The sequence below is a fragment of the Nothobranchius furzeri genome, chromosome 19 (genome assembly GCF_043380555.1).
Source record: "Nothobranchius furzeri strain GRZ-AD chromosome 19, NfurGRZ-RIMD1, whole genome shotgun sequence".
Taxonomy (NCBI): domain Eukaryota; kingdom Metazoa; phylum Chordata; class Actinopteri; order Cyprinodontiformes; family Nothobranchiidae; genus Nothobranchius; species Nothobranchius furzeri.
The window spans coordinates 23343643-23359707 of NC_091759.1; the positions used below are offsets into that span (position 1 = coordinate 23343643).

The 16065-nt window shown below is 44.4% G+C and overlaps 1 protein-coding gene across 2 annotated transcripts; it reads right to left on the reverse strand.

Moving 5' to 3' along the window:
• Positions 1-363: 363 nt before the first annotated feature.
• On the reverse strand, positions 364-15614 carry LOC129164614 (C-type lectin domain family 4 member E). Of its 2 annotated transcripts, XM_054745378.2 has the most exons (7): positions 15557-15614; positions 15212-15243; positions 5739-5837; positions 5534-5632; positions 1208-1359; positions 975-1102; positions 364-861 (listed from the first exon to the last, which is right to left on the reverse strand). In XM_054745378.2, the coding sequence occupies exons 2-7, from the start codon at positions 15228-15230 to the stop codon at positions 669-671; spliced, it is 690 nt and encodes a 229-aa protein (XP_054601353.1). In that variant the 5' UTR covers positions 15231-15243; positions 15557-15614; the 3' UTR covers positions 364-668. The 2 variants fall into 2 exon arrangements, with proteins under 2 accessions (XP_054601353.1, XP_070403686.1); XM_070547585.1 differs by lacking the exons at positions 15212-15243; positions 15557-15614 and having other exon boundaries at positions 5739-5936.
• Between the last annotated feature and the right edge of the window lie 451 nt (positions 15615-16065).

A 16065-nucleotide genomic window follows, 5' to 3' on the forward strand; every position in this document is an offset into this window, starting at 1 on the left:
AAAGGTGGCCCGGGGTCTGGAGCTCTTAACTTTAGCTAAAAAGGATTTAATAAAACTAACTTGTTTTTTATTGTATATATTATTAAAAACGCAGGTTTAAGCAGCTTTTTTTTTTCATGGCATAATGGCCTCTAACTTTGAGATTATGACCACAACAGAATGACACTAAGGTAGGGATGTCCGACATCATTGATCTTCCACTAATATCGGCCGATGTCGGCATTCTAATTTAATATCGGAAAATATCCGTATTGGTTTTCAGTCTTTGATCACACAACTTTGACATCCCACACACACACATTATACATGAAACTCTTACTTCTGGTTGGGTTTCGATTTTTCTATGAAAACGTTCATTTTGAGCTTTTTGATGAGAACGTTTCTTCTGATGAAACACTTCAGTTAAATCATCTCACATGTATTAGATCAACAACATTTTATCAAATCACATTATTTGGATTTTTTTTATTTAAAAAGCAAACATGAGTTTATAAAATTTAAACTTTTCATTCAATAGATTGTTTTTTTTAGTACAGTCAGAAAAACTTAACTACGTTTACATTAAAATGGTACAAATCAGATGATTTAGTGAGATGAACTTTCTACAAACATCATCTCTGCTCCTCCTGGATCCTGGACTCAGGTTGTTCCAGAGACTGAACTGAACTTCAGCCACAAACAGATGAACTCAGTCCAGTTCCTGCTGGTTTCTCACAGATACTTTTACGAGCAACGCTACAGGTGTAATCAGTCCAGGAGTTCAGATCTTCAGCTTCTCCCTTCACAATCGTCACACAGTCCTCTCCAGATGCACTGTATGCTTTATAGTCATCAGGCTCTCCTTCTGACCAAAACTTCATTCTGACAGATGAGTAAAAAGAACAAAATCCATTAAAACTGGAGACTCTGATCCAGAAAAGCCTTGTCAAGTTGATTTTCTGAAACTGACTGAAATATTCACACAACCATCAGACCTGCTGTCCAGTGGAGATCCGTCCACCCAGGTCCAGTTGCCTTCTACCTCTGAGTCTGTCAGTCCGATCCAGAAACCTTCCCAAATGTCATCCATCACAAAGTTTTTCACTTTCTCCACCAGGAACTCCTGAATCAAATCAGATGAAAATGACTCAGAGACGTTTCTGAGCTCAGATGAAGAAACATGATGATGAAATCTGTGAGAACATGAACCTGCAGCAGTGTCTCATACCTGCTCCTCTCTGCTGTCGATCTTCACCAGGTCTGCTCCCAGATCCTCACAGAAACTTCTGCTCCCTTTCCAGCGTAAGTAAAGGTCATTGAAATAATAACACTTGTCTCCATGTTTCTCCCAGTTTCTGTCCGACTTCAGACAAACGTGATCTTAGAACAGATGAGAACAAAGACTGGATTCATCCAGGAGGAAGAAATCTCTGTAGATGTTTGTGTGATTAGGAGGCAGCAGGAGGCGTCTTCTGTCCTGCAGTTACCATCTAACTTCCTGTTTCTGTGGCTCCATCAATGTTTCTTTAACATCATTACAGGACAGAGAGGTCAGGAGGAGAAGACCTCTGCTTACTTTGTTCTTCAGGAGCAGGAGGACACGTAGAAGAAGAAGAAAATATAATTTCTATAGCACCTCTCAAGATAAAAATCAGGAGGAGCTTCACAAAAACAAAAATGTAAAAATATAAAAAAGAATTTAGAAAATGGTTAAAAATATATTTTAAATGAGCAAAAAATAGGCAATTATGATAAAAAAAATTATTAAGAAAGAGAGAGAGAACAGGAAAGAGGGAAATCAGTGGATCCTGAGGAAGGTGGAATAGGTGGGGAGAGCAGAATAAAGAGAGAGAGGTGAAGAAGGTCATACAAAAGCCAGCTTGAACAAATGAGTCTTCAGCTGCTTTTTAAAGGAGACCACTGAGTCCACTGATCTCAGGCTCAGGGGGAGAGAGGTCCAGAGTCTGGGGGCCACAGCAGCAAATGATCTGTCACCTTTGACCTTTAGCCTGATGCTGCACAACCAGTAGGCTTTGATCACTGGACCTCAGGGACCTGCTGGGGGTGTAGGGACTAAGATCATCAATTCAATTCAATTCAAAAATACTTTATTAATCCCAGAGGGAAATTGATTGCTGTAGCAGCTCAGAATAATAATAATAATCAAGTCATCAAAGAGTTGTTGTATATTACACTGGCTGTTGGCAGGAAGGACCTCCAGTAGCGGTCAGTGTTGCAGCCAAACTGAAGAAGCCTCTGACTGAAGACACTCTTCTGTTGTCGGACAGTCTTGTGAAGAGAACGCTCAGGGTTGTCCATCATTTTCTTGATTCTCTGGAGAACCTTCTTTGCATCATCTCCTCCAGCGGTTCCACAGTCGTCCCCAGAACAGAACCAGCCTTTTTTATTAGGCTGTTGAGCCTTTTCAGGTCCCTGCTTCTGATGCTGCTACCCCAGCAGACGATGGCTGAAGAGATTACACTCTCAACAACAGACTTGTAGAAGATCTGCAGCATCTTGCTACAGACATTGAAGGACCTAAGCGTCCTCAAGAAGTGCAGTCTGCTGTGTCCCTTCTTGTAAACGGCTTCGCTGTTCTTTCTCCAGTCCAGTCTGTTGTCCAGGTGAACTCCAAGGTATTTGTATTCCTCGACCACCTCCACTTCTTCTCCCATGATGGAAACAGTGTTTGACTCCACCCTGTTTCTTCTGAAGTCTAAAATCATCTCCTTTGTTTTGTTCACGTTCAAGGTCAGATGATTGTTTCCACACCATGCCACAAAGCGCTCCACCAGCTCTCTGTACTCAGCTTCCTGTCCTTCTCTGATACACCCGACAACTGCAGAGTCATCTGAGTATTTCTGTAGATGACAGGTCTCTGACTTGTACTGGAAGTCTGAGGTGTACAGGGTGAAAAGAAATGGTGAGAGTACAGTCCCCTGTGGTGCTCCAATGTTACTGATCGCCTGGTTTGATGTGCAGTTCTTCAGCCTCACAAACTGTGGTCTGGTTGTCAGGTGGTCTTTAATCCAGGCGATAGTTGAGGCCCCCAACTGTGTCTTCTGGAGTTTCTGGCAAAGTACATCAGGCTGGATTGTGTTAAATGCACTGGAGAAATCAAAGAACATGACCCTGACAGTGCTGCCTGCTTTGTCCAGATGACAGTGGGTTGGTTGAAGCAGCTGGATGATGGCATCTTCAACTCCAACTCCATGGCGATAAGCAAACTGCAGCAGGTCCTGATATGTTCTAGTTTGCTTATTCAGGTGGACCAACAGGAGTCTCTCCAGGACCTTCATGATGTGGGATGTCAGGGCAACTGGTCTGTAGTCGTCATTGACTGATGGGCGAGTTGTCTTTGGAACTAGAATAAGGCAGGATGTCTTCCACAGGACTGGAACCTTCTCCTGGGCCAGGCTGAGGTTGAAGAGGTGCTGCAGAATCCCACAGAGCTGCTCTGCACAGGCCTTCAGTACTCTGGGGCTGACACCATCTGGACCTGCAGCCTTGTTCCTGTTCAGTCTCCAGCTGCTTGAAGCCTGTGATCTTCTTCATCCCTGACCAGACATCTCTGATATTGTTCCTCTGTAGTTTGTTCTCCAGCTTCTTCCTGTATGCCTCCTTGCTGTCTCTGATCTTGATCTTCAGTTGCTTCTGTGTACTCCTCAATAATTCCCTGTCTCCGTTCATGAAGGCTCTTTTTTGATCATTTAGCAGATTCTTCAGTTCACTGGTGATCCAGGGTTTGTTATTAGCGAATCATCTCACTGTTCTGGTGGGTATGATGTTGTCCTCACAGAAGTTTATATAGTCAGTGACACATCCAGTCATGGCATCAATGTCCTCTTCATGTCCGTGGCAGAGAGTCATCTAATCTGTGGTCTCAAAACAACCCTGCAGGGCTTCTTCAGTGTCCTGTGACCATTTTCTCACAGTTCTTCTTGTCACAGGTTGCCTCTGAACAAGTGGTTTGTATTCTGAGCAGAGAAAAACAAGATTGTGATCTGATTGTCCCAGAGGAGGTCTTGTTTTGGACATGTATGCATTCTTTACATTTGCATAACACAGATCCAATGTCTTGTTTTCTCTGGTGGAGCAGCTGACAAACTGTTGAAATGTTGGAAGTTTAGCAGAGAGCGAGGCATGATTAAAATCACCAGATATAGCCACAAATGCATTGGGGTGCTGGGTTTGTAGCTTAGCCACAACAGAAATGATGGCATCACATGCATTTTCAGCAGTGGCTGAAGGTGGAATATAAACGTTTGCCAAGACAACACTGGTGAACTCTCTTGGCAAATAATATGGGCGACAACTTACTGCCAAGACGTCAACATCTGGGCTGCAGAGACGACATTTCACTGAAACATGACCTGAATGGCACCATCTGTTGTTGACAAGCACTGCCACTCCACCTCCTTTTCTTTTCCCGCTTCTCTTCAGATCTGTCTGCTCATACAGTCAGGAAACCTGGCAGAGAGACGCTGGAATCGGGGATATGGTCCTGCAGCCACGTCTCAGTGAAACACATAACACTGCACTGCCGAAACTCTGGCTGAGTCCTTGAAAGGGCTTGGAGTTCCTCCATCTTCTTGGCCAGTGATCTCACATTGCCCATTATGATCGATGGAAGAGATGGTTTGAATTTCCTCTTTCTCTGTCTCCGTTTTGCTCCCGCTCTGCATCCACGCTTCTTGCGTTTTAGCTCATTTGGGATTTGTGGCTTCAGTTGAGGTATTATTTCAGCCTTTCCTATGTTAATCAGCTGCTCCCGATTGTAAACCAGCTTGTTGCCATGGTTATGCATCATAACAAATGCTCAAAAAGTGAAAAAAGTGAAATAAAGCAGTAAAAATCCACCAAGCATCACAGCACCATAAACAGAAAAGTAAAATGTCCAAAAAAATACTGTTTTTCTTGAGAAACTAGTAGAAAAAATGCCCAAGGAAAGGCAAAACTTACATATAGTCAACAGAGCTACTCCAACGTGCAGCCGCCTAGAGCAGCGCAGTTCTGGAATTTAAGAAGCAGGTGGATTACAGTGTTCTTAAAGTAAGCAGGGACCTGACCAGAAACTAGAGAAGCATTAATCATAGAGAGCACGCTGGGACCGATGGACAGAAAAGCACTTTTAAACAAAGATGAGGGTAAGATGTCGAGGGGGCATGCAGAGGTGGATGTTAAAGTCACCAACAATCACCAGTCTGGACAGCTTCACAGTGGAGGATAGAAAGTCACTAAACTCCTGAAGGAAAGAGCTGTTTGGACCAGGTGGACGATAGACCACAGCACAGCACATGTAGGAGCTGGAGGAGATAGAGACTACATTTTGCTGCTTGGATTTTTTGCTGTTTAAAGATGAAAAACTGAATCCATTTTTATTGATTTTATAACTTTTACAAGAAAATCTTCATTGTTCTTTTTGCCTCAAAACATCAAAGCTGTCCTCATTAGTGGTTAAACAGCAGAAAGTCTCAGATTAAACCATCCTGACGGGCCTGAATCAGACCTCCAGGCTGAACCTTCTGGACTCTTTCAAACCCGACATTCTCACCTGAGATGTGTTTTCTCAGAACTTCATTCTCCTCACTTAGAACCTTATTGTCCTCCTTCAGGGTTTGGAGAGTTTTGTTGGTTCTAATTTTATCAAAAGCTGATTAAAGAAAAGTCAGAAGTTAAAATCAGATGAAATCAGAATAACAGAGTTCTCCTCTTGTCCTCTAACACATGAAATAGTAAATAAATCAGTCAGAACTCACCGAGTCTGTAGATAATGATGAGAGCAGCAGCCAGCAGAGCCCCGAGAAGCAGATTTGACTTCCTGTTTGGTTTTTCATGCTGAGAGGCAGCAGCTTCACCTGAGGAGCATTTAGAGGAGAACCACATCAACATCTGGACCCACTCACAACATACAACCCACATCTGGACCCACTCACAACATACAACCCACATCTGGACCCACTCACAACATACAACCCACATCTGGACCCACTCACAACATACAACCAACATCTGGACCCACTTACAACATACAACCAACATCTGGACCCACTCACAACATACAACCCACATCTGGACCCACTCACAACATACAACACACATCTGGACCCACTCACAACATACAACCCACATCTGGACCCACTCACAACATACAACCAACATCTGGACCCACTCACAACATACAACCCACATCTGGACCCACTTACAACATACAACCTACATCTGGACCCACTTACAACATACAACCAACATCTGGACCCACTCACAACATACAACCCACATCTGGACCCACTTACAACATACAACCTACATCTGGACCCACTTACAACATACAACCCACATCTGGACCCACTCACAACATACAACCCACATCTGGACCCACTCACAACATACAACCCACATCTGGACCCACTCACAACATACAACCCACATCTGGACCCACTCACAACATACAACCCACATCTGGACCCACTCACAACATACAACCCACATCTGGACCCACTCACAACATACAACCCACATCTGGACCCACTCACAACATACAACCCACATCTGGACCCACTCACAACATACAACCAACATCTGGACCCACTCACAACATACAACCCACATCTGGACCCACTCACAACATACAACCTACATCTGGACCCACTCACAACATACAACCCACATCTGGACCCACTCACAACATACAACCTACATCTGGACCCACTTACAACATACAGCCAACATCTGGACCCACTCACAACATACAACCAACATCTGGACCCACTCACAACATACAACCCACATCTGGACCCACTCACAACATACAACCAACATCTGGACCCACTCACAACATACAACCAACATCTGGACCCACTCACAACATACAGGCAACATCTGGACCCACTCACAACATACAACCGACATCTGGACCCACTCACAACATACAACCGACATCTGGACCCACTCACAACATACAACCGACATCTGGACCCACTCACAACATACAACCGACATCTGGACCCACTCACACCATACAACCGACATCTGGACCCACTCACACCATACAACCAACATCTGGACCCACTCACAACATACAACCAACATCTGGACCCACTCACACCATACAACCAACATCTGGACCCACTCACAACATACAACCAACATCTGGACCCACTCACAACATACAACCGACATCTGGACCCACTCACACCATACAACCAACATTTGGACCCACTCACAACATACAACCAACATCTGGACCCACTCACAACATACAACCAACATCTGGACCCACTTACAATATACAACCAACATTTGGACCCACTCACACCATACAACCCACATCTGGACCCACTTACAACATACAACCAACATCTGGACCCACTCACACCATACAACCCACATCTGGACCCACTCACACCATACAACCCACATCTGGACCCACTCACACCATACAACCAACATTTGGACCCACTCACACCATACAACCAACATCTGGACCCACTCACACCATACAACCAACATCTGGACCCACTCACACCATACAACCAACATCTGGACCCACTCACACCATACAACCAACATCTGGACCCACTCACAACATACAACCCACATCTGGACCCACTCACAACATACAACCAACATCTGGACCCACTCACAACATACAACCAACATCTGGACCCACTCACACCATACAACCAACATCTGGACCCACTCACACCATACAACCAACATTTGGACCCACTCACAACATACAACCACTATTTGGACCCACTCACAACATACAACCAACATCTGGACCCACTCACAACATACAACCCACATCTGGACCCACTCACAACATACAACCAACATCTGGACCCACTTACAACATACAACCAACATCTGGACCCACTCACAACATACAACCCACATCTGGACCCACTCACAACATACAACACACATCTGGACCCACTCACAACATACAACCCACATCTGGACCCACTCACAACATACAACCCACATCTGGACCCACTTACACCATACAACCAACATCTGGACCCACTCACAACATACAACCCACATCTGGACCCACTCACAACATACAACCTACATCTGGACCCACTTACAACATACAGCCAACATCTGGACCCACTCACAACATACAACCCACATCTGGACCCACTCACAACATACAACCAACATCTGGACCCACTCACAACATACAACCAACATCTGGACCCACTCACAACATACAACCGACATCTGGACCCACTCACACCATACAACCAACATTTGGACCCACTCACAACATACAACCAACATCTGGACCCACTCACAACATACAACCAACATCTGGACCCACTTACAATATACAACCAACATTTGGACCCACTCACACCATACAACCCACATCTGGACCCACTTACAACATACAACCAACATCTGGACCCACTCACACCATACAACCCACATCTGGACCCACTCACACCATACAACCCACATCTGGACCCACTCACACCATACAACCAACATTTGGACCCACTCACACCATACAACCAACATCTGGACCCACTCACACCATACAACCAACATCTGGACCCACTCACACCATACAACCAACATCTGGACCCACTCACACCATACAACCAACATCTGGACCCACTCACAACATACAACCCACATCTGGACCCACTCACAACATACAACCAACATCTGGACCCACTCACACCATACAACCAACATCTGGACCCACTCACACCATACAACCAACATCTGGACCCACTCACAACATACAACCAACATCTGGACCCACTCACAACATACAACCCACATCTGGACCCACTTACAACATACAGCCAACATCTGGACCCACTCACAACATACAGCCCACATCTGGACCCACTCACAACATACAGCCCACATCTGGACCCACTCACAACATACAACCAACATCTGGACCCACTCACACCATACAACCAACATTTGGACCCACTCACACCATACAACCAACATCTGGACCCACTCACACCATACAACCAACATCTGGACCCACTCACACCATACAACCGACATCTGGACCCACTCACACCATACAACCAACATCTGTACCCACTCACAACATACAACCCACATCTGGACCCACTTACAACATACAACCAACATCTGGACCCACTCACAACATACAACCAACATCTGGACCCACTCACACCATACAACCAACATCTGGACCCACTCACACCATAAAACCAACATTTGGACCCACTCACACCATACAACCAACATTTGGACCCACTCACAACATACAACAACCATCTGGACCTATCACAACATACAACCAACATCTGGACCCACTCACAACATACAACCAACATCTGGACCCACTTACAACATACAGCCAACATCTGGACCCACTCACAACATACAGCCCACATCTGGACCCACTCACAACATACAACCCACATCTGGACCCACTCACAACATACAACCCACATCTGGACCCACTCACAACATACAACCCACATCTGGACCCACTCACAACATACAACCCACATCTGGACCCACTCACAATATACAACCAACATCTGGACCCACTCACAACATACAACCCACATCTGGACCCACTCACAACATACAACCAACATCTGGACCCACTCACAACATACAACCAACATCTGGACCCACTTACAATATACAACCAACATCTGGACCCACTCACAACATACAACCATCATCTGGGCCCACTCACACCATACAACCAACATCTGGACCCACTTACAACACACAACCAACATCTGGACCCACTCACAACATACAACCAACATCTGGACCCACTCACACCATACAACCAACATCTGGACCCACTCACACCATACAACCAACATTTGGACCCACTCACACCATACAACCAACATTTGGACCCACTCACAACATACAACCAACATCTGGACCCACTCACAACATACAGCCAACATCTGGACCCACTCACAACATACAACCCACATCTGGACCCACTAACAACATACAGCCAACATCTGGACCCACTCACAACATACAGCCCACATCTGGACCCACTCACAACATACAACCAACATCTGGACCCACTCACAACATACAACCAACATCTGGACCCACTCACAACATACAACCAACATCTGGACCCACTCACAACATACAACCCACATCTGGACCCACTCACAACATACAACCAACATCTGGACCCACTCACAACATACAACCAACATCTGGACCCACTCACACCATACAACCAACATCTGGACCCACTCACAACATACAACCAACATCTGGACCCACTCACACCATACAACCAACATCTGGACCCACTCACACCATACAACCAACATCTGGACCCACTCACAACATACAACCAACATCTGGACCCACTCACACCATACAACCAACATCTGGACCCACTCACAACATACAACCAACATCTGGACCCACACACAACATACAACCGACATCTGGACCCACTCACACCATACAACCAACATTTGGACCCACTCACAACATACAACCAACATCTGGACCCACTCACACCATACAACCAACATCTGGACCCACTCACACCATACAACCAACATCTGGACCCACTCACAACATACAACCCACATCTGGACCCACTCACAACATACAACCCACATCTGGACCCACTCACAACATACAACCAACATCTGGACCCACTCACACCATACAACCAACATCTGGACCCACTCACACCATACAACCAACATTTGGACCCACTCACAACATACAACCAACATTTGGACCCACTCACAACATACAACCAACATCTGGACCCACTCACAACATACAACCCACATCTGGACCCACTTACAACATACAGCCAACATCTGGACCCACTCACAACATACAGCCCACATCTGGACCCACTCACAACATACAGCCCACATCTGGACCCACTCACAACATACAACCAACATCTGGACCCACTCACACCATACAACCAACATTTGGACCCACTCACACCATACAACCAACATCTGGACCCACTCACACCATACAACCAACATCTGGACCCACTCACACCATACAACCAACATCTGGACCCACTCACAACATACAACCCACATCTGGACCCACTTACAACATACAACCAACATCTGGACCCACTCACAACATACAACCAACATCTGGACCCACTCACACCATACAACCAACATCTGGACCCACTCACACCATAAAACCAACATTTGGACCCACTCACACCATACAACCAACATTTGGACCCACTCACAACATACAACAACCATCTGGACCTATCACAACATACAACCAACATCTGGACCCACTCACAACATACAACCAACATCTGGACCCACTTACAACATACAGCCAACATCTGGACCCACTCACAACATACAGCCCACATCTGGACCCACTCACAACATACAACCCACATCTGGACCCACTCACAACATACAACCCACATCTGGACCCACTCACAACATACAACCCACATCTGGACCCACTCACAACATACAACCCACATCTGGACCCACTCACAATATACAACCAACATCTGGACCCACTCACAACATACAACCCACATCTGGACCCACTCACAACATACAACCAACATCTGGACCCACTCACAACATACAACCAACATCTGGACCCACTTACAATATACAACCAACATCTGGACCCACTCACAACATACAACCATCATCTGGGCCCACTCACACCATACAACCAACATCTGGACCCACTTACAACATACAACCAACATCTGGACCCACTCACAACATACAACCAACATCTGGACCCACTCACACCATACAACCAACATCTGGACCCACTCACACCATACAACCAACATTTGGACCCACTCACACCATACAACCAACATTTGGACCCACTCACATTATACAACCAACATCTGGACCCACTCACAACATACAGCCAACATCTGGACCCACTCACAACATACAACCCACATCTGGACCCACTAACAACATACAGCCAACATCTGGACCCACTCACAACATACAGCCCACATCTGGACCCACTCACAACATACAACCCACATCTGGACCCACTCACAACATACAACCAACATCTGGACCCACTCACAACATACAACCAACATCTGGACCCACTCACAACATACAACCAACATCTGGACCCACTCACAACATACAACCCACATCTGGACCCACTCACAACATACAACCAACATCTGGACCCACTCACAACATACAACCCACATCTGGACCTACTCACACCATACAACCAACATCTGGACCCACTCACACCATACAACCAACATTTGGACCCACTTACAATATACAACCAACATCTGGACCCACTCACAACATACAACCATCATCTGGGCCCACTCACAACATGCAACCAACATCTGGACCCACTCACAACATACATCCAACATCTGGACCCACTTACAACATACAGCCAACATCTGGACCCACTCACAACATACAGCCCACATCTGGACCCACTCACAACATACAACCCACATCTGGACCCACTCACAACATGCAACCAACATCTGGACCCACTCACAACATACAACCAACATCTGGACCCACTTACAATATACAACCAACATTTGGACCCACTCACAACATACAACCAACATCTGGACCCACTCACAACATACATCCAACATCTGGACCCACTTACAATATACAACCAACATTTGGACCCACTCACAACATGCAACCAACATCTGGACCCACTCACAACATACAACCAACATCTGGACCCACTTACAATATACAACCAACATTTGGACCCACTCACAACATACAACCAACATCTGGACCCACTCACAACATACAACCAACATCTGGACCCACTCACACCATACAACCAACATCTGGACCCACTCACAACATACAACCCACATCTGGAAAGGGAAGTGAAGAGAGTGAAGTATCTTGGTCACAATTGCAGAATAGAAATGATCTGGGATTGAACCGACTACCTTCACATTACTGGAAGACCCACTCATCTTCCTCACCCACTGGTGCCCTGCTCAGGAACCAGCAGGTCAGCCTCTGGTGGAGCAGGTTTGTAATTAAAGTGGCAGTGTGTAATTTCCTGCCACTAGGGGGCAGTACAGATGTTCGAGGGTAGTTTTACACCACATCGCCGTGACAGTCGCTAGTTTAAGAAAACCTTACGATAAATGTTACCTGTGGAGCAGAAAGCATGTGACCTTAACGGGACTCCTCAGTTAGATCCATCGAGAGAATGCAACGCCATTGCTAGTTTTCTGCTGTGGGTCATGCGCCGGCCGATGATGTCATCATACTATGGCAATACCACTCGGCCAAAATATATTGCATCTCTTTTAGAGTTTAGCGGTTAGATCCGTGTTTCTTACTGCCTAAATGCTTTTGAATGTGATAACATAACTTCCATAAGTCGAATGTCAAGCCAATCATCTAGTGTGATGTCATCGACAGGCGCAGGTCCCCAAGCTGGTACTTGCAGTAACTTGAAAGGTCCGCCTTTCCCGGGATCCACAGATTTCCCTCTTTCCTTTTCATTTTCTTTCCCTTTCCTAATTTTTAAAATCAGAATTGAAAAACAATGCTTTTTCTCATTTTAAACATGTTTTCTAATCATTTTTATTTTTACTCTTTTTTAAATTTTACATTTTTTGTTTTTGTGAAGCGCTTTGTGATTTATATCTTGAGAGGCACCTTATAAAAGATTGTTTTCTTTCCTTCTAACATGGCATCCCCCAAAGACACTAGACCCGCCCTCTATGTACTTTTGACTTGATTTTTATGGTTTTATCTTAAGAAGTCGCCAATATCTTTTTAACTGGACATCATTTTATTCGTTTTCAACATTGTTTCGATGATATTTCCAGTGATTAAAGCTAAAAATACACATTGTCACTTTAAACTGGACTAAACTACAATTATATAACAGTTAGTTCTGACCGAGTGATTTGATTGGTCAAGAGACTTTAGTGCTGATACTGGACTGTAACAGCACTGGGACTGTTTACAAACAGTATCACTCCGCTGTGCACAGCCGTTCTAACTGTTATTACAGTGCTTTGTAGAAAATGTTTGTGTTGCCTAGCAACATCCTTGTCTGAGTCTCCATTTCGTGTTGGGACTATTTGTGTCGGCAGAGCCTGATAAATGATTGAATAAAGACCAAATCATAATCTGTTGTTGCTTATTGTTGTTATAAAAATAAAATGAGCAGGTAGAACTGTTGAGTAAAAGCCTCGTGCCTACGACTGAATCACACCAGTGCTGATATTCAGCAACAACGCACGACCTTGAGTGTGATTTTGCTTAAATAACTACTAAACAAAAAAAATTAACATTAAAATCATTCAAAATGTAAAACAACGCTACCGCAGGTCATTCATCCCCTCTGCAGTAAGATTGTATAACTCCACAGGTAAACTAGTACTGGCATTATCCTTTTCACGCTAACAGCAGAGCTACGTTCAGCACACCCTAACCCAACCAATTACCAGATGGTCGTTAGTCTGTCTGTGACCTTTCTGCTGCTTCTTCTTGGAGACTTTGATTCATTATTCTGATTGCTGAAGGTTACAATAAAAGCCTTTACAGGTGTATTTACCTGTATCGTTTATTCCTGTTCTCAGTGTGTGTGCTGCTTTAACAAGAGAATGTCCCCACTGGGGGATCAATTATGCCTATTCTATTCTATTCTATTCTGTTCGTTCCTGTTCAGTCCGGTCCAGTCCGGTTCTTTTCCGTTCTGTTCTGTTCAGTCCTGTCTGGTCTGGTCCGGTCCGGTCCTGTTCTGTTCTGCTCTGTTCTGTTATGTTCGGTCCGGTCCGGTTCTGTTCTGTTCTGTTCTGTTCGGTCCGGTCCGGTCCAGTCCGGTTCTTTTCCGTTCTGTTCAGTTCTGTTCGGTCCGGTCCGGTCCTGTCCTGTCCTGTCCTGTCCTGTCCGGTCCTGTCCTGTCCTGTCCTGTCCTGTCCGGTCCGGTTCTGTTCTGCTCTGTTCTGTTCTGCTCTGTTAGGTCCAGTCCGGTCCGGTCCCGTTCTGTTCTGTTCTGAGTCCTTGTTGGCTCAAATGAATAAAAAAGGATGCAAAAGAAAAAAAAAAAATATATATATATATATATATATATATATATATATATATATATATATATATATATATATATATATTTATATATATATTTTTATATATATATATATATATATATATTTTTTTTTTTTGGGGGGGGGGAGTGAAAGAGTTCATGGTTTTACCTTTTATGGAGCTCATCATGGAAACACTCAGTCTGAAACACACACACACACACACACACACACACACACACGTTAAATTCAGCAGCTTGTGAATGAATTCTGATATTTATTTAGTTTTTCAGCTGAAGCTAATTTAAATACACAAAAGTTGTTTATAAAATGTAAATTTCAGGATTTTAAAACTATAAAAAAATAACATGAAGCTTCTTCTCATCATTTGTGGCTCAGTGTGTGAATCTTCTGACATCTAAAGTGGAAATATGAAAATTTCTGATTTTTGGATTGTTTTTATATTAAATACTGATTAGTTTAATTTTGTTTAAGAAGAAAATCATCTGAACTCACCGTGAAAGCGTCGCTGCTCTTCTGTAGGTTCGCCAGAACAAATGACACCTCAACGAGATTAAATTAGAAAAACCAAACAGGAAAACCAAACAGGAAGTCAAAGCTACTGTCAGAGCTGTCGCTCCTCTGGGCTCTGCTGGCTGCTGCTCTCATCTAATTTACTGTTTTATCTCATTCATTCATTTCATGGATTCACTTGTTCACCTAACCCCAACTTTAAAACTCTGAACACCGACATCCACCAAATCCACATTATTTTATCTCACTACCATAAAACCACACATCGGCCCTTTATTTTGAAGCAGAGTTGTGATCATTGACATTTTTATGATATTTGACCAAATGCAGCTGTTTTCCTGTTGTAAATGACTCATGCAGTTGTTGTATTTGTGCCCATATGCAGCTGTGACTGGTCAGAGGGGGTTATTTAACGTAGAATATGTAAAATACGTTTTATCTCTCCAACAGAAACTAAACCTAGCACCAGAGTAGACCCACCATGTCCTCCA

Excerpts from the sequence above, each read along its gene's own strand:
- LOC129164614 (XM_070547585.1), bottom strand. The coding sequence starts at position 5,931 with ATGTGGGTTGTATGTTGTGAGTGGGTCCAGATGTGGGTTGTATGTTGT. Across the intron at positions 5,633-5,738 it reads CATCATTATCTACAGACTCG|CTTTTGATAAAATTAGAACC; the intron begins GTGAGTTCTGAC and ends TTCTTTAATCAG. Across the intron at positions 1,360-5,533 it reads TCTGAGAAAACACATCTCAG|ATCACGTTTGTCTGAAGTCG; the intron begins GTGAGAATGTCG and ends ATCTGTTCTAAG.